The 24417-nt window shown below is 39.0% G+C and overlaps 1 protein-coding gene across 2 annotated transcripts in view; it reads right to left on the minus strand.

Annotated features, from left to right (window-relative positions):
- UPF2 (UPF2 regulator of nonsense mediated mRNA decay) overlaps positions 1 to 10268 on the minus strand; it is a 108696-nt gene extending 98428 nt beyond the window's left edge. The window contains exons 1-3 of one of the 2 annotated variants that reach the window (XM_032425622.1): positions 10158 to 10267; positions 4439 to 4818; positions 445 to 1224 (exon numbers count right to left, since the gene is read on the minus strand). In XM_032425622.1, coding sequence (XP_032281513.1) covers positions 445 to 1224; positions 4439 to 4800 — 1142 coding nt within the window. In that variant the 5' untranslated portion in view covers positions 4801 to 4818; positions 10158 to 10267. Of the gene's footprint in view, positions 1 to 444; positions 1225 to 4438; positions 4819 to 10157 lie in introns of both variants that reach the window. The other variant, XM_032425623.1, reaches the window with a different exon arrangement.
- Between the last annotated feature and the right edge of the window lie 14149 nt (positions 10269 to 24417).

Raw genomic sequence — 24417 nt, forward strand, 5'->3', positions numbered from 1 at the left:
GATAATGACTCATTTTCTAAGAAGAACAAGTATCAACAGTGACATCAATAAATTAAGATACAAAACAATGAAAGCAAACCTGTTATAGAGTGGGCACAACAAAACACACAAAAATAATAGCAGGTAAGTTAAAGTGACAGAAAAAGAAAATTTATCCCTCAACATTACGGAGTTTTTTAAATCACAGGAAGAAAACACATCCACAAAGTAAAAATCACCATATACTTGCCAGTTGTCTTTTAAATTCAGAAACAAAATCTATCATAGACTCCCATTTAAACATGAGTACTTAGACTGGTACTTTGAAATTCTCCTGGAAATGTTAAGAAATCACCTGCAATGAGCCCTTTTCCTTAAGTTCTTTCAGTGGCATGAAGACTTTAAAAATTTTTAAGTATGAGCTCCAAAATAAATTCTCAATTCTGAGAAATATTTGAAAATCACCTGTTTTGTCTCTCAGTATTCTGAAGCTCCCTGTGGTCCCTTTTCAGGTGTTTGGTCAAAGATGTAAAGTATTCTTTTAAAAGATTCTGGAAAGGTTGTTGTTTCTCTGGACTAATTATCTCACTAGGAGGAAAACTCAAATTAAACTTCTCTGCAGCACTCTTCACTTTCCGTGGCACAAGTCCAGCAATATCATCTCCGCAATGTCGACAAAAACTAATCACCACGGAAACATGAGTATGGGATTCCCGATCAGCATTAATAATATTTTTTAGCTGTTCATAGATTAAGGAAAGACCTTCCTTGTCAGTGAAAATCCCAACTATTGTCAATTCTGCAATGAAACGCAAATCAGTTCTTAACTTGGTAATGTTAGGGGTTTTCTCTTCTTTCCTCGCTTCAAAATGTTTTTTCCAAACCTGAAGAAGTGATGGAGCAAAGTCCGCATAACGCTGGTGAAAGAGAGAGCACAAGTGCACAGCACAGTTCACATCAGATATTTTTAGCTTTGCTTCCACAATAGAAGCTACAGCTTCTGCAATGTATTTGCTTAAATTTAGGCCATTAAAATCATGGGACAAGGAGTCTCTCTGTTGTTCTGTAATAGTTTTTAGTTTCTTGACAAAAGCAGTATTTTTCTTCAAACTTGAGTCTAGGCGGCTAAAGAAATTTTCCTCTGGCCGGCTGTCTGGAGCATTTTGGTTTTTGCTACGAAGTTCCTTCCTTAACTGATGTCGTTCCCAGGCTTCCTGATGAAGCTGAAGGGATTCCTCTTTCTCTCTATATAAAAAACAAACAAGTAAATAAAATACCTTGTATATTTTGAAGAATCACTGTCAAATTTCATAAGAAAGACAATGAAAACATAATCATATAAGCATCAGCATCCCAAAGAAATGAAACAAGCAAAAAACCTTTTCCTACTTTTTTTTAAATATTTTTTTCAACTCATGACCTGTGATCAAGACCTGATCAAGAGTCGGACACTTAACCGACTGAGCCATCCAGGTACCCTTACTTTAAGATTTTGTTTTTAAGCAATCTCTGCACCCAGATGGGACTCGAACTCACAACCCTGAGAGGAAAAGTTGCACGCTATACCGACCGAGCCAGCCAGGCACCCCTTTTCCAACTTCTAAAGACATTTTATTAATGACTTAAGATAATGAAAACCCGGTATACTGAAAATACCAAATGTGGCAGAGTGGATGATTCTGAATAACTAGAGCAAAAATCATTCTGTCAACTAGCAAACTAAATGAATAAAACACTTTTGTCAATTCTACCTCAATAAAGCTGCAAAAGTAAATGGATTAAACACATAATGCGTAATATGAAAAATATAAAATAATATGCCTGGGAAGGATATAAGACCTAAAACAGATAAAAGCATTGAGAATATAGAAAAAAAAAAAAATGTCCACAAAGAATACTTTAAAGAACAATGTTTATAAAAAGAATGCATTAAAAATGTTTTGCTATTTAAGTACAACTTTTCCATACTTCAGGTTTAACCAAACCTCTAATAAAGTACCTTTCTCAGTTTGGGTCTTAAAATTCAAGTGTAATTAAGAAAATCTGAAAAGGAACTAGAAGATAACTGTAAGATAAAACTCCTTTAATAAAAGGCTAACAGTTTACCCTGAAAAAAAAAAAAAATTAAAAGATGGAACATGAAGAAAGTGCCTCCCAAAATTTTAAAGAAAGAAAAACTTATATATGTACAAAAATAAGGGTTAACAAAATAAATAAATAAATAAATAAATAAATAAATAAATAAATGTATTCTGGGGGGCTGAACTTTAAAAAAAAAAAGATGGAACATGTTTAAATTGCAAAAGTAGTAAAATAACTTGAGCAGGAGCAGGAAGGTAGGGACAATCTTGACTTTGAGGCTTCTGAGATACCAAAATACGTAACTTTAAAATATAAATTTCTAAAAAGCAGATTTTCATCTTTCAGAGATAACCATCCCTGAGCTACCCTTCTATGATTTTTCAACTAAAAGCCATAATAAGTTAACAGGGAACACGGACATGTGAATATCCCTTGGAAGTCTCCCAGCCACACACAAATAAAGGATTAGCAGTGAGAGCACACTTTAAGAAAGAATAACTCATTATGTATATGCATTAAATAAGTCCATTTTCATCTGCAATAAAAACAGTTTAAGATACATAAATGAAATATTTACCATTGAAATAATGAGGCTTTAAAGTACTCCAGGGGAAAAAAGTGGGGTAGATAGGGCGGTGGGGGGCTTGGAAGGACTGGTTCGTTATTCTTTTCTGTTTTTTGCATTATGTTTGAATTTTTCCCAATAAGTTGGGAGTCTGATGGTTTGGGTTTTTGTTTGTTTGTTTGTGGTTTGGTTTTTTTTTTTTTGTTCTTTCTGTACTAGGGTAGAGGGAGGAACAAAAGTAACAGTGAAATTGAATATCCTTGTGAATATTTTAAAATTAATTTGAATACATTTTTAGCACAATAAATTTAAAAGTTTAATTTCAACATGTAATTAATATAAAATAATCAGTGAAATACATTACGTTCTTTTTTTCATAAGTCTTAAAATCCAGTGTTCTTTTTACATTCACATTTAACAGCAATCTCACTTTGTACCTGCCTCCTTCTGTGTGGTCCACAGCTCCTTGTGAATTTTTTTAGAAAGTAAAATATAAGCAAGAAACTCTCAAGACTATGGCTCTGAATATTCCCAAACTGGCCTCTACTATTGCCTTCCATACCTAAGGCTCTGGTACCTCTCTAAAAATAGAAGGGCTAAAGAACTTTGGTAGGAGAGTAGGTGCTTGAGCTGTTCTAGAGATCCATGAAAATTCATGTTCGCAAAGTTTTTTAAATCATACATATATGGAGAGAAGAGCCCATGCTACTCAACAGTTGTCACTCGTGCTACATCCTAGTAGATTTCCTGAGGACTACCTTGTTTTTCGCCAAGTCATTATACTACTTATATAGATTTACAAGGTTAAAAATATATTTATGTTCTTTCTTTTTTAAAGATTTTATTTCAGGGCGCCTGGGTGGCTCAGTTGGTTAAGCGACTGCCTTCGGCTCAGGTCATGATCCTGGAGTCCCGGGATCGAGTCCCACATCGGGCTCCCTGCTCAGCGGGGGGTCTGCTTCTCCCTCTGCCCCTCTTCCCTCTCGTGCTCTCTGTCTCTCATTCTCTCTCTCAAATAAATAAATAAAATCTTAAAAAAAAAAAAAAAAAAATTAAAGATTTTATTTCAGAAAGAGAGAGGGCACACGCCTGTGCATGATCACAAGCATGAACAGGGGGAGGAACAGAGGGAGAAGCAGACACCCTGCTGAGCAGGAAGCCAGACATGGGGCTCGATCCTAGGACCCTGGGACCATGACCTGAGCCAAATGCAGACGCTTAACCGACTGAGCCACCCAGGCACCCCTAAAAATAGATTTAGATGAAAATAAGAATGGGAGGCATTATGGAATTCTTTTTAAGGACAAATTTTTAAAGTTGGCTAGGTTCAAAAAACCCAGCCACTCCACTGTTTATTGTAACCTCTTCAAACTTCATTTTATTAATCTGTCAAATGAGGATTATTAGGACTGCCTTTAGGATATGTGCTGATACGTTTTGTATTGCCTAGCACATAATAAGAATTCAGCAAATAACAGCCATTAAGAACTAAAGACTTTCAACTTAAGACCGACACCATGAAAAAAAAAAGCTTTTTAAAAAAATCAAAAACAATCCAGATTACCCTACACCTAAAAAAATACGTATTAAAGATAACTTTATTATTTATTTATGAATTTAATTACAATTATTTAAAATGAGTAATTAAAGCATCATAAGCATGCCTCTAGTCACTGAAAATATAACAGAACGAGTAACTGAAGATACTCTCGTTGAAGTGCACCCCAGAGGTCTGATTCCAAATAATCATTGCTTTCCTAACATTACAATCTTCCCATTCCTTCACATCAATAATAAAATAAATGTTCTTACTTCAACTGGGCAGCTTCTTCTTCTTGCTGACGTTTTGCCTGCTCTTCTTGCTTCTTTTTCTCTTCCTCCTCATGTTTCTTTTTTTCTTCTTCCTCTTTTTTCTTTAATTCTTCCTCTGCCTTCACCTTTTCTTCTTCTTTTTTCTTTCGTTCCTTGTCTTCTTTTTTTCTCTTATCTTCTTCCAGTTTCTTCTTTTTATCTTCAGGGACCTTAATAACCTCCTTCTTGGCAGTAAGCTTGATCTCATCTTTTGGTTTCTCCCTGCTGCTCACTGGCCGCCTTTCACCGCAGTCTTTTTCCTTGTTGTTTAGTAAAGTTTCTTTTTCTTCCATACTTGCTGGCTTTTTACGCTCAGCTGGCATTATGTTACCCAGAACAATCTGTAAGAGTAAAAGAATGTCAGTATTCTTTGCAGTATTGTAAATGCAGTGACTTTTAGTAATGTGACACTGTTTTTTAAACAGAACATATTAATGCAATTGTTGTGGAAGATTAAATGCATGCAAAATAAACACTATTTCTGTGATAAAATAATTTCTTGGTCACATTCCACATTCTATCATTATTAGTTATGCCTCACCTAAGTACTTTTTTACTTTTCACTAAGGAAAAACTGTAACATAAACAAAAGTAGAGAGCACAATATAACCACCTCCATATACTCACTGCCCAAATTCAACCATTATCAACTACAAAATGTAACATTCAATCATAAATACTTCAGTATGTATCTGAGAATATTTTCAATCGGTTTTAATCCCAACATTTCACATCCGTTAGGAGATGCTGGTGACATATTTCACACAACATGGAACAGAAGTTTTTAAGTTGGAACATAAACGAGCTCTTGCCTCCTATAAATGAACTAACAAAATAGACAACAGAAGATGGATTTCACATTATCATTCTAACCTTATCAAACTTTCGAATACAGAAACCATCAACTATCTCAAACTATACTAGATTTTTAATCTTTTCATTAGTATTAGTCAAAATTAATCTATAAATAAACATAATGATGATTACAAAATTTGTATATTCTGTCTATATTTGCCAATACAGTAGCAACCAGCTCAGGACTTCTCAGCCTTGCACTATTACCATTTCGGGCAAGATAATTCTTTGGGGGTTTTGGGGGGGGTAGTAACACTATTTTGTGCATTATACGTTTAACAGCATCCCTGCCTTCTCTATTAAGGAGGTGCCAGCAGTATCTCCCCAGTTTTGACAACCAAAAACTACTCCAGACATTGCCAAATGCTGCTTGAGGACAAAATTACCACCAGCTGAAAAACACTGCACTAGCCACATGAGGCTACTTAAATGAAAATTAATTAAAAAGAGTTTGAAATTTTGTTCTTCAGTCACTACCCATATTTCAAGTGCTCAATTCCAAAAGACTAGTGGCTACCACAACAGACAGTGCAGATAGAGAATATTTTAATTATCACAGAAAGTTCTACTGGATAACACTGGTCTATAGTACAGGCTCTATACAGTTAATTGGAAATAAACTGTGGAACAAAAAACTGTATTTCCCAGCAAAATTCAGCATTTTTTCTTTCCTAAAAATAAAACTCTCTTAGAACTAGTGTTCTAATAGAATTTCTTTTATGGGCAGTGCTTCATGTTTTAAGTCCTAAATCATCTGAAAGTTGTATATGAGAAAATCAAAATACTTTCTATTTAAGAAATACAGAATTAAATTATTTAAACTTCCTAATTTTGTTATTAAAAGCTAAAAATATACACAGTATTCTTAATAATTTTCAAATATAGATTTTAAGTTACAGCAATAAAAACTAGATTAGCAAACAAAACATTTGCAATAATAAATATTTTATAAACACAATGCATTTATGTCAGCACTCCAATAAAATGTTATCACAGAAAGAAAACCTAGGCCAATAGAAGCACTTTAAGTAATTTTTGGAGGCACAAGCAACACTCTATCTTCTCAACCACCTCTTCCTTTCTCCTTTTCTCTTTTACTCTGATTCTCCTCCAGGTTCACATTCTATGCATTTATTTTATTTTTTTTTTAAGATTTTATTTATTTATTTAAGAGAGAAAGACAAAGATAGCGAGAGAGAGAGAGAGAGAGAGAGAGAGAGAATGAGAGAATGAGCAGGGAGGAGAGGGAGAAGCAGGCTTCCCGCTGAGCAGGGAGCCCGTTGCAGGGCTTTATCCCAGGACCCTGGGATCAAGACCTGAGCCGAAGGCGGACACTTAAGAAGGCAGACACTTAACCACTTAACCGACTGAGCCACCCAGGCACCCCTACAATCTACGCATTTATTTTAACAATGACACCCAAAGGCTTCAGTTAACCTCAATGGTGGAACTCAAGAAAAAAAGCTGCTAATCCTGTTTAATCAATCATTAAAACATGAAAGGGCATAACTACTTATTTGCATGGCAAGGCAGTGTTAACATTTATGTTATCTGGGAAGCGTAGCAGCTTCAAATACCCACCTTTAATGTGAAAAAACCATGCCCTAAAGCAAGCAAACTTTTAAAAGAAAATCCTCATAGCTACCACTCACTGGCCCCACAGTAAACATCTTACATACATTATCTCATCTAATACTAAAATCTTTATGAAATGGGTATTATTTTCCCTATTTTATAAATGAGTAAACTGAGACTTGACCAAGTAACTTGACCAAGGCCTCCACAGCTGGTGACAGAGCTGGAATTTGAACCCATACTCTCAACTAAAGTTATTAAGAACCTTGAGAGTACCAAACTGTGAGGTGGAAGACTTCATCATAGATACTGACAAATCATAGAATTCCGTATCTGAATAGAAAGAGTCCCTGATAATGGCTAAGCAGTTTTTATATCACTTTTTTAACTTTTGGCAGACACTAGCTAAAACATACAGGGATAAGATAATTCCTAACGTAACAATACAATCTTACTTAGGGATATTTGTCATTATGCACAAAAAAATAATACTCTTTATATAGAGAGCTGGTATTTTCTGAAGTGAAGTTTATCAACAAGCGACACTTCAATGATACAAGGAACTACAGACAATAAGAAGAATGGCCTAAAAACTTACAAGTAATGTCTCATTTATGAAGCTAATTTTAAGTTCTATTAAAACATTAAATTCACTTGGAATCTTACAAATTCATAAAGGATCAGCTTAACAGAGTCTCCTAAACTTTTGTGACTCTACATTCATTTATTCAATAAATGTTTAAGTGCCTACTATATCAAACTGTAGTAGGCACTCATGAATTGATCCTGCTCTAAAACATAAAAAAACAGATTCTCAATAAGACCCTTAAATCTTGGTACTGATATAGTCTTTGAATCACTTCATCCTTGTATTAAAAACATACCCAAAGTACACTTCAAACTAAATTTCAGGGAACAAAAAATATGAGATATGTAAAGGCTCATTTAAAGACCAGCAATGCAACATGTGAAAACAATATAGGCTTTGAAGTCGTTGGCATCCCAACTCTGCAACCTGCTAGCTATGGGAACTGGGCAACTTAACTTCTGAGTCTATTCATTGATAAAATGGAGGTACTGCTACCTCTCCTACAGAATTCTTAATCTACTAACATAGAAGGTAGTATCAAGAAGGCATTCAATAAATGTTTATTCTTTCACACAGAACACTGAAAAGTTCATTGGAAGATGAGATTTTTTTAGAATTAGGACTACTAGACTTTACTCCAATTCTCAATTTTTACAATGACAGGGCAGCAGAGGAGTGACCTGCCCAATTACACTAGTTTAATGGCTGGGTCAAGGTTCACTGTCCACTTCTCTTCTCCACTATATACCCTGACTTAAGATTTTTAAAAGCCAGGGCGCCTGGGTGGCTCAGTTGGTTAAGCGACTGCCTTCGGCTCAGGTCATGATCCTGGAGTACCGGGATTGAATCCCGCATCAGGCTCCCTGCTCGGCAGGGAGTCTGCTTCTCCCTCTGACCCTCCTCCCTCTCATGCTCTCTGTCTCTCATTCTCTCTCTCAAATAAATAAATAAAATCTTAAAAAAAAAAAAGATTTTAAAAGCCAAACAAAATATACAAACAACCTAATTTGGATCCATATGCATTTGTACTGTCAATTAAACTGTATTTAGTGAAATGCTAAAATTTCTTTAAAATATTTTGATAGTCCATGCTTTAATAAACAGCCAAATATTTTATCTGAACTATTTCAAAAACTTTTTCAAGTAAAAACTAAAATTTTAAATAGATTTCATCTCAAAATAATCAAGATAAATATTAGTGATCTTTTTATTGGAATATCATTAGTTCTTACAAATTACTGAATACAATTACAGCCAATCCTTAAAAGGAACCCATGTTTTAAAACCACCCTCCTAGCTTCCCAAGTAGTGCCCTGGCCCTTGGGCTGTATATTTTATTTGGTTTTCTAAATATACTCTGAATGTCCAAAAGAAAGTTAAACTACTTTATTAGCAAAACAGGTACCAATAGAGCGTACCGGAGGACAGAGTGCAGAGTAAGGGTGTTTCCCTTTTAAAGATAGTCCTTTAGCAAAGTACCATATGGACAATGTATGAAATCACAATCAGAATGCTCTGAAAATACTCCAGAGGAAGACAATGCTGTTTTACCTTTTAATTCTGTGTTATTCAAAATGTCCTAAGGGCAGAACCATACAGGGGCTTTATCTCCCAGTCTGTGGCTTTATAAAAAGTCCTTAATATCAAGGACTCATGCAAAGTTTTTACAAATTTCACCAGAGTTCAAAACTGGTTTTCTTGATGAGTCGTACAATTTTTATAAACACCTAAAAACTACGATAAATGATAAGGGTGAGTGATAGTTTTACTTTGGTCTGATGCATCATTACATACAGGTTCTAAAAAAGCAGGAGAGCTGATGGTCCGGTTCAGTGTGTACCCCCAAACCCGTAAGCTGGCTCTGCCGGGCCAACCTGACGACCAAATACCCTGTGATGATCTCCTCAGTTCAAAAGTACCAACGAGAGTAAATACTAGGAGCCCTGGGATGAAGGCAGAGCGAAGAACCCTCAGCCTGTGTGACTAAAAAGAAGTAAACCAAATAAGCCCTGCCCACCATTCCCAAACACCGAAACCCCTTCCCCTCCACACACATCTCCCACAAACCCCTGCTCCTGCTGCACATTCCCATACCCCACACGCTTCCCCGCCACAACTCCCCTTCCTACGGGTACCCTCGGTCACCTTCGCGGACCATCCTTGCCCCAACCCTAACTTCTCACCCCACACTCCCTCTACCACCCGAGACCGAGACTCTCCGGCTGGTCTCCCTACTCCACATCCTCCCACACACGCACCCTCCCCACTTCCTCGCCCTCGCTTTCCTCCCGGCTCCCGAAGAGCTTTCCCCAACCTCCCCTCGCTCTACTCCACACCCCCAAACACCTTCACCCCGCCACAGCAGGCTGCCCGCCTTCAGCCCCGAGGCCCAGCCCGGGCATGTGGGGCAGACACCCGCTCGACCGCCCCTCATGTGTGCCTCGGGCCGGGGGCGCCCGCGTTGATGGGAGCCTCCGGGAGAGGGGTCTGAGGAGGACGACGCCGGAGCTGCGGTCCGTCTACTGCTCGCCGCCCCCGGAGCGCTGGGGTGCGGAGTCGGCTCTTGGGTCCCTCAAGGAGTAGGAGTCCAGGCCGGTGCCCCCCAGCCCCGCTCCCTCCCGATCGTTGGAGCGGAGGGGAAGGAGGTTCCCCGGGACTCACCTCGAGCCTGTTGTCAACATTAGCCCCGCGTTTCCCAGCACCAACTCCAGCGCTCGGGCTCTCCCCTCCCCTCCCCCCACCTATCTCGCAGCCGAGGGCCCGCCTTCCCTCAGCTCTCCCTCCTCCCTCCGCCCGCCGGCCCTCCCGCCCGCCACTCACCAGCGCGGCCGGGCTGCCAGTGGGGGCGGGGCGGAGGGAGGAGGAAAGGAAAAAGCTGTTCGGACGTATGCCTGATCGAAAACTGTCCGGGTCTCCCTTCCCCCGGCATATCGATGCCCTTAGCTTAACCATGGAGTGACGGATCGCGAGCAAAGGCGCAGACAGGTGCGACACACATACAGGCTGGCTCAAATTGTCCACCAGATGAGAAGAGCGAGTTTTTCAGACAGGCAATGAAAGGGGCAGCCACAACCAGTACCTCAAGTCAGGTCCCCAGCAGAGGGGAGGAGTGTTCCAAGGACCGAAGGCAGGAAGTGGATTGGTCGCCAGGAAAGGGAAAGCGCCTGAATTGGAGATGCGCAGGCGCAGGCACTTGGGGGAATTGGAGGGGAGAGCTAGAATGGGGTGGGGCGGAGCTAACAGGAGGTAAGGAAGGGCGGTGGAACAGTAGGAGAATTACGGAGCGCCATTAAGGACAAGTTTGGTCACGTGATTATCAGGGGAGTTTCCTGGAGCGAACGTAAGGGAGAGGTCTAAGAAGGGAAAGTTTGATTGGGCTAATTTGAGGGGTGAGGTTGAAGATTTACGAAGTTGAAAACTGGAGAAGCTAAAGAATATGGCTGGTGGGAAAAGTAGAAGTTGGTTAGGAATGGGTCTAGATTTAAAGAGTGCCCTAGAAAGACTACGAAAGTCCCGTGGGGGAATTTCCAGAAGCACTTTTTTAGTTGTTCGACATAAAACCAACCCAGAGTGAAGAAAAGAAAGGTTTTTCTCAACGGATCTTAGAAAGTACCCTGTCGTAGCAAACAAATTTAAAAAAAAATTAAAATGGAATGACCTCCCTGAATTACTGAATGTAATCACTGGTTTAAAAAGTTGCCTAGTCTTGTCATTTCTTCCGATTGCGAAACCAAGTCAACTTTTTAAAAGGGCATTAGTTTATCCACACAACTTAACTCCTCTTAAATTGCGGAGTTTGTGTCTCTGGCCTCCGATTTTTATCGAAACACTGCTTAGATCTGCTAACATGCTTAGATCTGCAACCATCTCGTACTGGTTGGCTTTGACTGGTCAGGAGCCAAAGGAACAAGGGTGCAAAACTGGTCTTGATTCTTGCTTGACATGTGGCGCCTCACCCGATATACAAGCTCACAAAATGAGCTGCTACCAACCTCAAATACATGAGGTTCATTTGTATTCAGCTTTTGCCCATTTGCCTCTATTCGGTGGTTCGCTTTCCATTTATTAGTAGCATGCAAATAAATCGCCTTCACAAATTGAGTGTTGATGTTTCCTGTACTTAGATTTTTTTTTTTCAAAACACTACTAATAGGTTGATCATTTAAAGGGTAGTGAAAGAGAAAGATAAATGCTGCTATTCTGTACCACTGACAAACAAGTAAGTGGAGGAAGGCACCTGGGTGGCTCAGTTGGTTAAGCATTTTGTTCTTGATAATCACGTCTGGATCTCAGTATTGCTAGGCGTGGATCCTACTTAAAAACAACAATAACAAAACAATTAGGAGAGAACTGTCCCAAACCACCATACTGGGGATGGCCACCACTGTTCTTTTCAAAAGTTTTCCTCATTTTGTCTGCCTACCTTAAGAAAATTTACCTCTATGCTGTTAATGAATAAATCTGCCTATCCAAGTCAATCTTTACCTTTCATGAGGTATTAAAAGGAAATCCTGTGAATACAGGAATCAAAAAAAAAAGAGAGAGAGCCTTTTTATTGAGCTTTTGCTTATTTTAAATTTGTTATTTTAATTAATAATCATAATAATCTTGTAGGTATTATGATCCCCATTTTATAGAAACTGAGTCACAAAAAGATTAATTCAATATCACAAAACTAGTAAGCATACTATTACACACAAGTCCAACTCCAAAAACCCAAATTTTTTCTGATGTATCCCACTGCCTTAATGCCTATACTTTTTCATAGACTGAAAATGCTCCCCATTGTTTTCTTTCCAAAGAAAGATGTCAAAAGCCACCAAAGCTTTCTGATATGAGGCTATTGTTGCAATCTCTAACTAGAAGAAACACACTTCTCTGGAGAAGTCATCGTTTTTGCATTCTGATCATTCAAGTTTCACTATTTCCTGTAACTACACTATATTTAGTTTTTAAGTGTCTATCTAGATATTTCATTATTTGAGAAAATTCTAAAAAATGCCTTTTCCTCTGCCTGCTTCAGTTGACAGAACTATACCATATGAAAAAAGAAAAAACTGATATACATATAATTTACATGATACTATTTTCTATTTAAACCCCAGTTACAATGCTGCTTCGCATTAGAAAGCAAAGGCAAGAGAAAGGGATTACAATTTCAGGGCAAGATAAATCCTAAATTAAAAAAAAAAAAACAGGGCTCATGTGACATGAACTGCCTGGTGCCCTGCTGAATATGTGCTGTACCTTGAACAAATTCACCTCCGTCTTTTAGAAGCTGATGTCTAGCTTGACTAATTTAAGCTAGATTTGTATCTTTTACATTTGTATCTTTTTGTATTTTTAATGAGAGATAAAAAGGAAGTATATTCCTGGGCATGATCCAATAGGGAGGTAAATATTAATGATGCAGGGAGAGAGAAAACAGGTAACAATGAGCAAAATCCTTGTGGTGGTAAGAAGGAATGGAATCTGAAGTACAAGGAGAAAGAGTGCCTTTGAGGGGTGCCTGGGTGGCTTTGTCGGTTAAGCATCCAACTCTTGCTTTCAGCTCAGGTCCTGATCTCAGGATTGTGAGATCAAGCCCATGCGTTGGGCTCTGTGCAGAGCATGGAGTCTGCTTGAGATTCTCTCCCTCTCCTGCTGCCCCTGCCCCCTGCCTCCACTCTCTCTCCCTCTCTCTCTCTCAAATAATTAAAAGATTTTATTTATTTGGGAGAGAGAGCACAAGCAGAGGGAGAGGGTGAAGCAGACTCCCCGCTGAGCAGGGAGCCCAGTGTGGGGCTTGATCCCAGGACCCTAGGATCATGACCTGAGCCGAAGGCAGATGCTTAACGAACTGAGCCACCCAGGCCCCCTAAATAAATAAATCTTAGGAAAAAAAAAAAAAAGAAAGAGTGCCTTTGATAGAAGCAGTGCCCGCAAGATATTAAGAGGGAAACAAGGAAGATGAATGCATGGACAGATAGGCTTGTGGACTTGGAGGGGGGATTGTAAAGGACTTCCACCTTGATCATTCCTATTTTCTCAATGAAATTGGAGGCAAGATCATCAGCTAAGAGTGGGGTGAGGGAGAGATTGGGGGAGGTTTGAAAACAGGGGAAAATAGGAAAGAGACGGCTTGAAGAACGTGAAAGCAATGGAGATGCATACTAAGGATTGCTGCTGACACACTACTTGGTGTTTCTGATCATGAATTTAAAACCATGCAGCCTACATATGCCAATTTCTCCAGAAGAGATGAACAGTTAGTTTTAGTCAAGGTTGTGGCTTTTTTGCCCCCTTGAGCGTGATGAAAAAGAAAGTGAAGAGTAAGGGGATTGTGTGTTTGCAAGAAGATGATAATCATGAAGGATCATGGAATCTCAGCTGGGTATGGAGGGAAGTTAAGGGGAATGAGGTATATGTGTGAGTGTGGATACGGTTAATGGATTGACAGGAGTAGAGGTTGCCAAGAAAATGGTGATGAAAGAGCTGTTTAATATCAAAAATTCAACTGAGTAAATTTGAAGATCTAATTGGCTTTATTAAATGATTCATGAATTGGGCAGCATCCCGTCTAGCAAATAGAAAAAAGCTCCATCAAGCTGTAGAAAGGGGACAGTTTTTAAAGGCAGAGAGGAGAATAAAGGAAATTATTAGCAAAGAATGCATTGTTTTAGGCAAGGTAACCCTCCTGAGGGGAATGGAAGGGGCCTATCGGTATTTTCTGGTACTGACCAGGTAATTCCATGTTCCTGTGGGAATTGAAACTGTAATTAGGTTAGGTATTAAGTCTTGCTTTGCTGATGTGAGGCCTTTAACCTAAGTGACTCCATTTGGGGCCTGTGCTTTTCTTCTTAACAAACCCAGAAACTTTAGTGAATTAAAAGGGACAGATGAGGACATCAGAATGTGGTTCTGGAGAGCTGCAGTAACTGGGACTATAGACAGAAGGAACAAATCCAGAGGAGCTGAGGCTTTTGAAAGAGGATAAAAGAGAACTGGTTTAGAAGCCACCATGGAAAGCAAGATGCATGCATCTCTGAAGTCAGACTACATGAATTCAAATTCTAGTTCCAAAATATACCAGCTATTTGAGCTTGGCTAATTCTTTAACCAGTTTAGATCACAGCTTTTAATTCTTAAAAAATCTTGATAATAGAGGTGCCTGATGGCTCAGTTGGTTAAGCGACCAACTCTTGATTTCGGCTCAGGTGGTGATCTCAGGGTCATGAGATTGAGCCCCACCTTGACTCCATGCTTGGCGTGGAGTCAGCTTGGGATTTTGTCTCTCCCTCTGCCCTGACCCCCACTCGCGTGCCACCCCCTTCTCAAATAAATAAATAAATAAATAAAATCTTTTTTAAAATCTTGACAGTAACAGTACCTTTCATAGGGTTTTGTGAATAGTAAATGAGGTGATTCAAATAAAAGCACTTAGCACAGTGCTCACAGGGTATGCTCTGTGTTAGCTGTTACTAAACCATTTTGGAAATACGAAACACAGTCATCTAAATGGCTTTGCAGTTGAAGTAAATAGTGCTTCAATAGCCCTTAACTCTGGTGTGACATCAGTTGCCTGAAACCTTTTACTCCAAGCACTGGAAATCCGTGCTAAGAAAATGAACTTAAAATGAAAATTAAAGGGGTGCCTGGGTGGCTCAGTTGGTTAAGCGACTGCCTTCGGCTCAGGTCATGATCCTGGAGTCCCTGGATCGAGTCCCACATCGGGCTCCCTGCTCGGCAGGGAGCCTGCTTCTCCCTCTGACCCTCCCCCCTCTCATGTGCTCTCTCTCTCTCTCTCTCTCTCTCATTCTCTCTGTCTCAAATAAATAAATAAAATCTTTAAAAAAAAAAAATGAAAATTAAAAAGGGGCAAAAATCAAATCACCACAATGTACATTTTAAATATTTTACAATTTTATTTTTCAGTTATACCCCGGTAAAGCTGGGGGTGGGGAGGGGGAAAAAAGGATGAGATTTCTCAGCTATTGTAACAAATAAACGCAGAAGTTTGTAAACATCATTTCTAATTCTGGTTTCACTTCAGTTTGTCCAGGAGAATAACCAATCTCAATATTTGGGGGAGGGGACTAATGATAAGCGGTGACAAAGTAACCTATGTCATCTAATTGTCTTAATTTAATTCCCAACCCATATTTCTAAGTCTTTGCTGTGGGGCAGCTATGATGAAATATTCCACATATACTTCAAACCTAAAATGTCCAAAATTGAACTTCATGTTGGTCTCCAACTCCATCTACTTCATGATTTATTTTTATTCTTTCAGTTAATGGTGCTAAAGGGTATTAGGATATGTCACCCCAAAATATGGCACTTCAGCATAATGATTATTTTGAGCTGAAGGCAATTGAGAATCAACGATGCTGGAAGAATTCTCTAGATCTTCCCTTATCTGCCTAAAAGCAGTGCATGAATTTCCCTTTGTGAAGGTGTCTGCCCCCCCACCCCAACCTCTGTGTCAGGAAGAAGAGAGGGACTCTTATCGCTGGTGATAGAGAGTCAACACCCAGAAGGGTTTGCATACACAGATCGGACTTATCTTCCATCACTTCTCCATATATTTCCAAGTCACTCCTGTATTTAGTTGTCCTTTAAGGCCCCAGCCCCTTCTCCTTTGTTAAAATGGTGTGTAAACCCTGAGTCTAACTGCTTCTTTGTGTTTTGCTTCTTTTTGGTGAATGCCTGTGCATGTAAATATTAATAAAAAATAGTGTGCCTTCTCTCCTGTTCATCTGTCCTTTGTTAGTTTAATTCACACACTTCCAAATGAAGAACGTAGGAGGGTAGAGGAAAAGCTTTTCCTCTCCAGTAGTTAGGTAGTCCTCAGTCCTCATCCCTTGTCCAAATGCAATTGATATGTCTCAGAAAGATCTTGCCTGGGTCCTTACCCATAGCCCCACCCCGACAGCCTTACTTCACAGCCACGTAACTCAAACCCACACTGCTGGCAACCATCTCTTAGTTCTCCTTCCTAATTGCTTCTACTCTTGCCCTCTACCGACCTTGGAGAGTATTAGATCATTTAACTCCCCTTAATGGCAATCCTCCCCAAACCTCCTTGATCATACAATTATATGGGGAGGGGTGGAGGTCATCCTCCCAATCCATGTATATTTACTTAGATACAAATTGTGTGTACTACACAAATATATACATTACAGTACATTCTCCCAAATACAAAAGGTAAGAATTAAAAAACAAAACAAAACAGAAGTTCCAGTATTTTTGCCTAAGGAAATCATTTTACATACCCCTTGGTGCCAACCCACTTTGGAAGTCACTGACTTACAGGGTAAAATTCAGTCTTTAGCAGGAGTCCTTAATAATGCATAGCTCTTACTTATATGTCTAGTTTCACTTCCTGCTACTTCCCCCACAGGTCTAAGTTCTAGCCACAATAGATAACCTGCATAGACTGGACTTCCTCTTTCCTTAGTGCCCATATTATGCTTCGGTCTAGAATGCCCTTTCTCCCATGAATGTTTCCTAACTAGGAGCTCAAGGATTATTTCCCTAGGGAAGCCATTCTTCATCACCAGCACCCCACGTATATCAGATTAGGTCCCTGCCCCTCCCTGGGTTCCCATAGCAGCCTCTGAACATTTCTGTTATAACATTCATTATGTTATATTGAAATGATTTGTTTATATTTGTTTTCTCATTAAAACTGTGAGCTCCTTGAAGATATGATTTATAGCTTATTAATCTTTGTGTCCTGGGGCCATAGTAGGCACTTAATGATATTTTGATAGAAGGAATTATTAAGTGAATGAATATGAAGGGGATTAGAATATTCCACTCCAAAATATGCCACTTTGGCATATGGATTATTTTGAACTGAAGGCAATTGAGAATTAACAGATGCACAAAGAAGCCTTCTCAGATCTTCCATTATCTGACTGAAAGTATAAACTTCTATGAAATGAGGACTTCCATTGATCCTCTCTTTGAGAGATTTGTGACCATGTAGAAGATGGAAAGTTGACACCAAGATGAGTCTGGACAAACAAACCTTACTAAAACCAGCCTTAAGTTCCATTAGTTTCCACATGTATTTACTTTTCCACAACTTGCTGCCCCTAGAAGTCCAAACTCCCCTTGTCCAGTCACTTTTCCATAATTTATCACCCTTTGTTAAAATGGAATGTAAGCTTCCGTATCTACTTCTTTAGGTTTTCACTTCTTTTCTGTGTAGTCTCCTTGCATGTAAAATTAAAAACATCCATTAAAGTTGTATACCATTTCCCCCTTTAATTTGTCTTTTGTCAGTTTAATTCACACACCTCGGATACCACACCTAAGAGGGTAGAGGAAAAGTTTTCCCTCTTCTACAAATGCTGTTATGGAAGAGGGAGAAAAATCTGTGTACTGATGCAGGAAAGTAGGATTAAACTAGAGTGAAAAGAACACATTATTTTAGAGGAAACAATCATATACTGGAGTTTCATTTTTATTTACCAAGCAATATACCAATGCTTAGCAGCCCAAATATAGGCCTCCATGCTCCTTTTCATGATTTGCATTAAAGCTAATTCAAGTTTTTAATACTGAGTGATTCACTGGATAAATGGAGAGAAATAAACAGATGCCTCTTTCTTAGTGTGCTTCAGGCATTAATCAACCCAATGATCCTATTTGGTTATTTTCCTTGCTTTTAGAGATGGGGAAACTAGCGTTTAGTGTAGTTAGATAATGTGCCCAGGATGGCATAGCTACTAAATAGAATCTCCATTCTTGTCTGAACTTTCTGATTCCAACGTTCATGCTCTTATGCATTATTTGTTCCCATTCTAGGATGTTTTCCCCACTTTATATATCTGAACTCCACACACATAATAATACCGATATCCCCTTTTACACAGTTACACAGAATATAGAATAAGAAAAGACATGATTTTATAACCTAGCTCTAACAAGACCGGCCAATACATATAATAAAACAAGAATGTCTGCCTGGGTCAGACCAGTGTGTTGCTAAAACTATACCCACGATAACACAAAGGTAAGAGGAAGGGCTAGAAATCAATCATCCGGTGTCTGGTCTTGGAGCCTGGCTACTACAGTACATGTAACACAATGAAACTAGGGCAAGTCACTTGTAAACCTGTGACTCAGATGCTTTATTTTAAAAATCAGTAGATTAGACTTTATGATCCCCAACTTCATTATTTTAATTTAATTTTGGCCACACCTCTTGTCACTGCTTCCAAGTGTTTAAGAATCCAAATGAAAAGTGGTTGTCTTCATAACCCAGGACGATATTGTCACAATGAGAAATAGAGCTGGGGAAAAAAGTTACTGCCTGAAGAGTCTGACATCACTTCCCTTCTTGTGTCAGTTGCTAAGGGTAAGGTAAAAGAATGGGTGTAATTTCCAGCTTAGTTTTCTTTGGGAAGATTCTGTCCTACAGACATATTATGTATACATTATACTTCCCTAAGTTTTCCCCATAGAAGCTATACAAATAGCCATTCCATTGTGTTTTGCCCCTTCCTTGCATCTTCATGAAAGATTCATCTAAACACTTTGGATTAAATTTTTCATATGCAACATCCACTATCAGTTTAATAATAATGATAATAAGCAAGGGGTGCCTGGGTAGCTCAGTCGGTTAGGGGTCCAAATCTTGATTTCAGCTCAGGTCATGACCTCAGGGTTGTGGGATCGAGCTCCACATTGGGCTCCACATTGGGCATGGAGCCTGTTTAGGATTCTCTCTCTCTCTCCCTCTACCCCTCCCTCTACACTTGCATATGTGCACTCTCTCTCTCAAAATAATAATGATGATGATAATGATGATAAACTAATAATAACAGCTATCATCTTTTGGTACTTACTATTTTGCAAGTTCTATACAACTATTCCTTTTTAAATTTTAAAACGGTGCAATCATAATACAGCTAATGTTACTAGGTGTCAGGCATTGTTCTAAACATTTTACATGCACTGATTATTTAATCCTCACAATAATCCAATGTCATAAGTACTATTAAGCTCATTTTACTAATGGGAAAAATGAGGGATAGAGAAATTAGGGAACCTGCCCATGCTCCCAGCTGGTCAGTGACGGAGCCAAGATTTGGAGTCAGGCAGTTTAGATGAAGTTACTTAGCCATGAGCCTATGCTAGCTTTCTCTAAGATAGGCATAATTATCTCCATTTTCAGATGGAAAGCAAGATGTGTTCCACCATGAGATGTGACCAATATTAGCTATGCAGACACACAGTTAATAATGGGCAAAGCTAGAATTTGAACCTAGATGTGTCCCTTCCAAAGCCCCGTTTCCTCAAAATTCTCTGGCTTTATCTCGTTTCCTTTGCTGGCAACTCCTCCTTCTCATCCCAACCTTTAAACTTTTGAGTTCTTCAGAATTCTAAATCCAGGACTTCTCATTCATACCCAGGTTCTCAATAACATCTGTACATTGAAAACTGTCAAATGTGTTTTTTTCGGTCCGTGCTTTTCTTCTGAATTCTGACAGGTGCATCCGACTGCCTCGTTGACAGATCTACTTAGTATCCCAGATAAAACTCAAATGTCCCAAGTGAACTTTGCCAAGTTTGCTCCCCTTCCACTCTTCCTCATCTCAGTCAGTGGCATCAACATCAACTCAGTTGCTCCAGAAACAAAGCAAAGAAGGGGGGCAGTGGATGGGTCACTTACCTTGCAGACATTTTCTGAAGGAGCCACATTCACAAATAGTTTTAAAGACAATATGTTGACATGAGAGTTGTTACAACTCTGATGAAATGATGTAAGAGGAAGGAAAGTGAAAGTAAGACCATGGCACAAGTAGAGAATATGGTTTTTAAAAAAGGGCACTTTAAGAATACACTCCCTCCTTCACTAAGCAGTAGGAGAGGATAAGGAGCTTGTTAGAACTTCATGTTGCCCTTGAGTTATCCATCCTCAACACCTCTTTTTGCTTGCCTAACTCCTATTTCATTTTCAAGATTTCAGTTTACATAATCCTCCAGACTAGATGACATTCCCCTCAGTTATGCAGTTTCATAGTATCTTATACCCATCTTTCACAATTCTTTTATACTTATAATTAATTAGTTGTGTGATTACTTAACTTCTATCTGAGATTGCAAGCTCCTGAACGTAGGAACCATGTCTGACTTCTTCACTTCTATATTCCAAAGCATCTAGCACAATGCTGGCATATAGTAGGGACTCAATAAATATTAATTCAGTAAGTAAATGCCTATTACTTTCCACCAGATGAATATATGCCAGATTGATTTTCAATAAAGTAAAACAATGTCATTCTTCTACTGTGTTAGGTAGGAGATGGGAGTCATTGAGTTACAGAATGTTAGAATTGGAAGTACTCTCACAGAGCACTCAAGATATACAAGCAAACAGTAAAAAAAAAAAAAAAAAAAAAATCATTATCCCCACTCAAACATTTTATCTTTTGGGAGACAAGATAAGCAGAGAAAAAAAAATGTTCAACTGAAGACACTGCTTCTATGTGTCACAGGAATTCAAGAGAGGAAGGGGTCAGCTTGGGTGTATCAGTTAGCAGTTTCACAGAACATCAGGTGGGAGAGCTGGGCTGGAAGTCTCAATGGTGACAGATGGACTTTCTGCAAGAGTATGGAGATGAAAATCAGAAGAGGGAAAAGGGGGGTGCCTGGGTGGCTCAAACTCTTGGTTTTGGCTCCGGTTGTGATCTCAGGGTTGTGAGATCAAGCCCCATGTCTGGCTCCATGCTCAGCGCGGAATCTGCTTGAGAATCTCTCTCCCTCTCCCTCTGCCCCTACCCCCACTCATGCATGCTCTCTCTTTCTCATATAAATAAATAAATCCTTAAAAACAAAACAAAAAGAAGTTGGAAAAGGAAAATGACTGAAAAAGCATTCGGAATAGAAACAGAAAAGATAGAGGACTAACAAGGCAGAGTGTTGTGGTAGCCAGTGAAGGAGTTACATGAGAGGATGCATGGGTGACAAGCCAAAAAGATGAGTGTGGTGCACCCTTCAGTCATACATTTCTAGAAATGGCCATGTGGTCACAGGCTGTGGTAGATGGCCTCTTAAGATGGCACTCAAGGATGCCCACCTCCTGGTCTTTACACCCTCATATAATCCCCTTCCCTTGAGCATAGGCTGGGTTTAGTGACTATTTCTAGTGAGTATAATACAGCACAAGTTATGGTGTGTTAGTACTAATGCTAGTTTATGAAATCTTGGAGCTTTCTCTCTCTCCCTCTCTCCCTGAGGGCAGCCAGCTGCCATGTTGTGACCTACACTTTGGAAAGGCCCAAACAGCAAAGAACTGAGGGAAGCTTCTGGCCAACAGCCAATGAGGAATTCAATCCTGCCAACAACCACGTGGGTGAAATGAAAGTTGATTCTCTCCCAGGTGAGCCTTCAGATGAAATCAAAATTTCAACCAGCAGTCCGACTGCAAATTTGTGAGAGGGCTTGAGCCCCAGCTACTGAGCTAAGCTTTGTCTGGATTACTGACCTACAAAAACTGTGAGATACCATGCTTCTTGTTTCAAGCTACTACATTGTGGGGTAATTTGTTATACAGCAACAGACAACTAATACGATGGTAATCAAAATTATTATTATTTTTTAGATTTTATTTTTAAGGGATCTCTACACCCAACATGGAGCTCAAACTCACAGCCCCAAGACCAAGAGTCACATGCTCCACTGACTGAGCTAGGCAGGTGCCATAATAACCAAAATTATTTTTAATGTTATATGTTATATACATATACTTATATAAATATATTTTATAAGTTAGATATTTCACAATGTAGGGCGGAAACTCATGAGAACAAAGAGAAGATCTTTTTTTTTAAAAGATTTTATTTATTTGACAGAGAGAGACACAGCGAGAGAGGGAACACAAGCAGGGGGAGAGGCAGAGGGAGAAGCAGGCTTCCCACGGAGCAGGGAGCCCGATGCGGGGCTCGATCCCAGGACCCTGGGATCGTGACCTGAGCCGAAGGCAGACGTTTAATGACTGAGCCACTCAGGCGCCCCCAAAGAGAAGATCTTTGCTATTAGCCAGAGGAAAGAAAAGATATTAAGAAACAGTCATTTTTTAAGGAATTTCTATTAATCAGGGAAGAAATGAGATTAAGTATCAGCAATAGAGAAAAGACATTATTTTTTAGCCTAAAGGATTGATTTGAATAAATTTTACCTTTTTTTTTTTCTAATTTCACTTTTTGCTCCTCACTTTCCTGGGTCAGAATAGTTGGTTATGTATACCTTACTCTTAACATCTCTATTAAAAGTGGGTAGGGGTAAGGAAAGAAAATGAAATCAGTTACTTTTGGCAATAGATAAATTTTGGGTTATGTATAAAAAGGAACAATGTGTGTATGTGCCCCATTACCATGATAATTTGAAAATTCCTTTTAATAGAAAGTTGCTACTGCAAGAAATTTGTCTACCTTCAAAAATATAAATTCTAGCATGCTCAGTGCTTCAAATAATAGGGCAAAGAACCCAAGGAAAGACCTTTCTTCAAAAATAAATTTGCCTGAATTTGCTGAAAAGATGAGACAAAGGAAAAAGGGTTTAGGTTTTTAGGGATGGCAAATTGTGGAAAGGTAAATATACAGGGGGACCAATGGAAGATAAGGTTTGTTTTAATGAGTTTGTTATGTAGATTCCTCTGGCACCTTCTCTGGGCTGATTAGAGTCTATAGTTGTCTCCAGTGATTAAGAATAATCCTGCTCTTCTTATATTTGTTTCTTTCCAATTGCTTTCAGCTCAAAATGATCCTTATGCCAGAGAGGCATATTTTGGGGTGGCATACTCTGAACTCCTTCAGTTGATACCTAGAATATTCCTTTTCTCATACTCAATCATTGCTAATTTTCTTGTACCCTGACACCCAGACTTACTTATCAGGCCTCATGCAGGCTCAAGACCATCAAATCCCAGGAATCATGCTGAGGGCCACTACCATGATTAAAACCTTATAATAACCATATAATAATAATAATAGTAGTAATAGCTAATATGTATTGAGTATTTACATTATGCCAGGCATTGTTCTAAAGTGTTTTACAGGTAGTTACACCAACCCTATTAGGTAGGTACTATTACAAATCCCATTTTACGGATAGGGAAACTAAGGCTTAGAGTGTGTAAGTAACTTGGCCATGATCCCACAGCTAGAAACTAGAATTTCAACACAGGCAGTCAGGCTCTAAAATCCATACATTCACTGAGCAAATGTTTGTGGGGTACCTATTTTGTGCCAGGCACTCTTCTAAGCACTTAAGATACATCTGTGAGCAAAACCTACAAAGACCTTTGTCCTTATGGAGCTTACATATTAGTTAAGGGAGATAGACAAAAATGATAAGCAGATTTTATGGTATGTTAGGAAATGATATATGTAATGATAAAAATAAGAAGAGTAGAGTAAGGGGGAGCAGAAGTATAAAGGGTGATGAGGTTAGTTGCAATTTTAAGAAGGATATCAGGGTAGACCTTTCTAATTTTCAGTTATAATTTATTTATTTATTTAAGATTTTATTTATTTATTTGACAGAGAGAGAGACAGAGAGAGAGGGAACACAAGCAGGGAGAGTGGAGAGGGAGAAGCAGGCTTTCTGCAGAGCAGGGAGCCTGATGCGGGGCTCGATCCCAGAATCCCGGGATCATGACCTGAGCCGAAGGCAGACACGTAACGACTGAGCCGCGCCCCTAATTTTCAGTTATAATTTTAAAATATTTTATAAATGCTTAAAATTTAAAATATATTATTTTATTTTTTCCCAATTTAGGTATTACATAAAATATATTTTTTTATTTTAAAGATTTTATTTCTGAGTAATCTCTGCACCCAATGTGGGGCTCAAACTCACAATCTTGAGATCAAGAGTCACATGTTCTACTGACTGAACCAGCCAGGCACCTCTAAAATGT

The sequence above is a fragment of the Phoca vitulina genome, unplaced genomic scaffold, assembly GCF_004348235.1.
Source record: "Phoca vitulina isolate PV1807 unplaced genomic scaffold, GSC_HSeal_1.0 scaffold33, whole genome shotgun sequence".
In the NCBI taxonomy this organism is placed as follows: domain Eukaryota; kingdom Metazoa; phylum Chordata; class Mammalia; order Carnivora; family Phocidae; genus Phoca; species Phoca vitulina.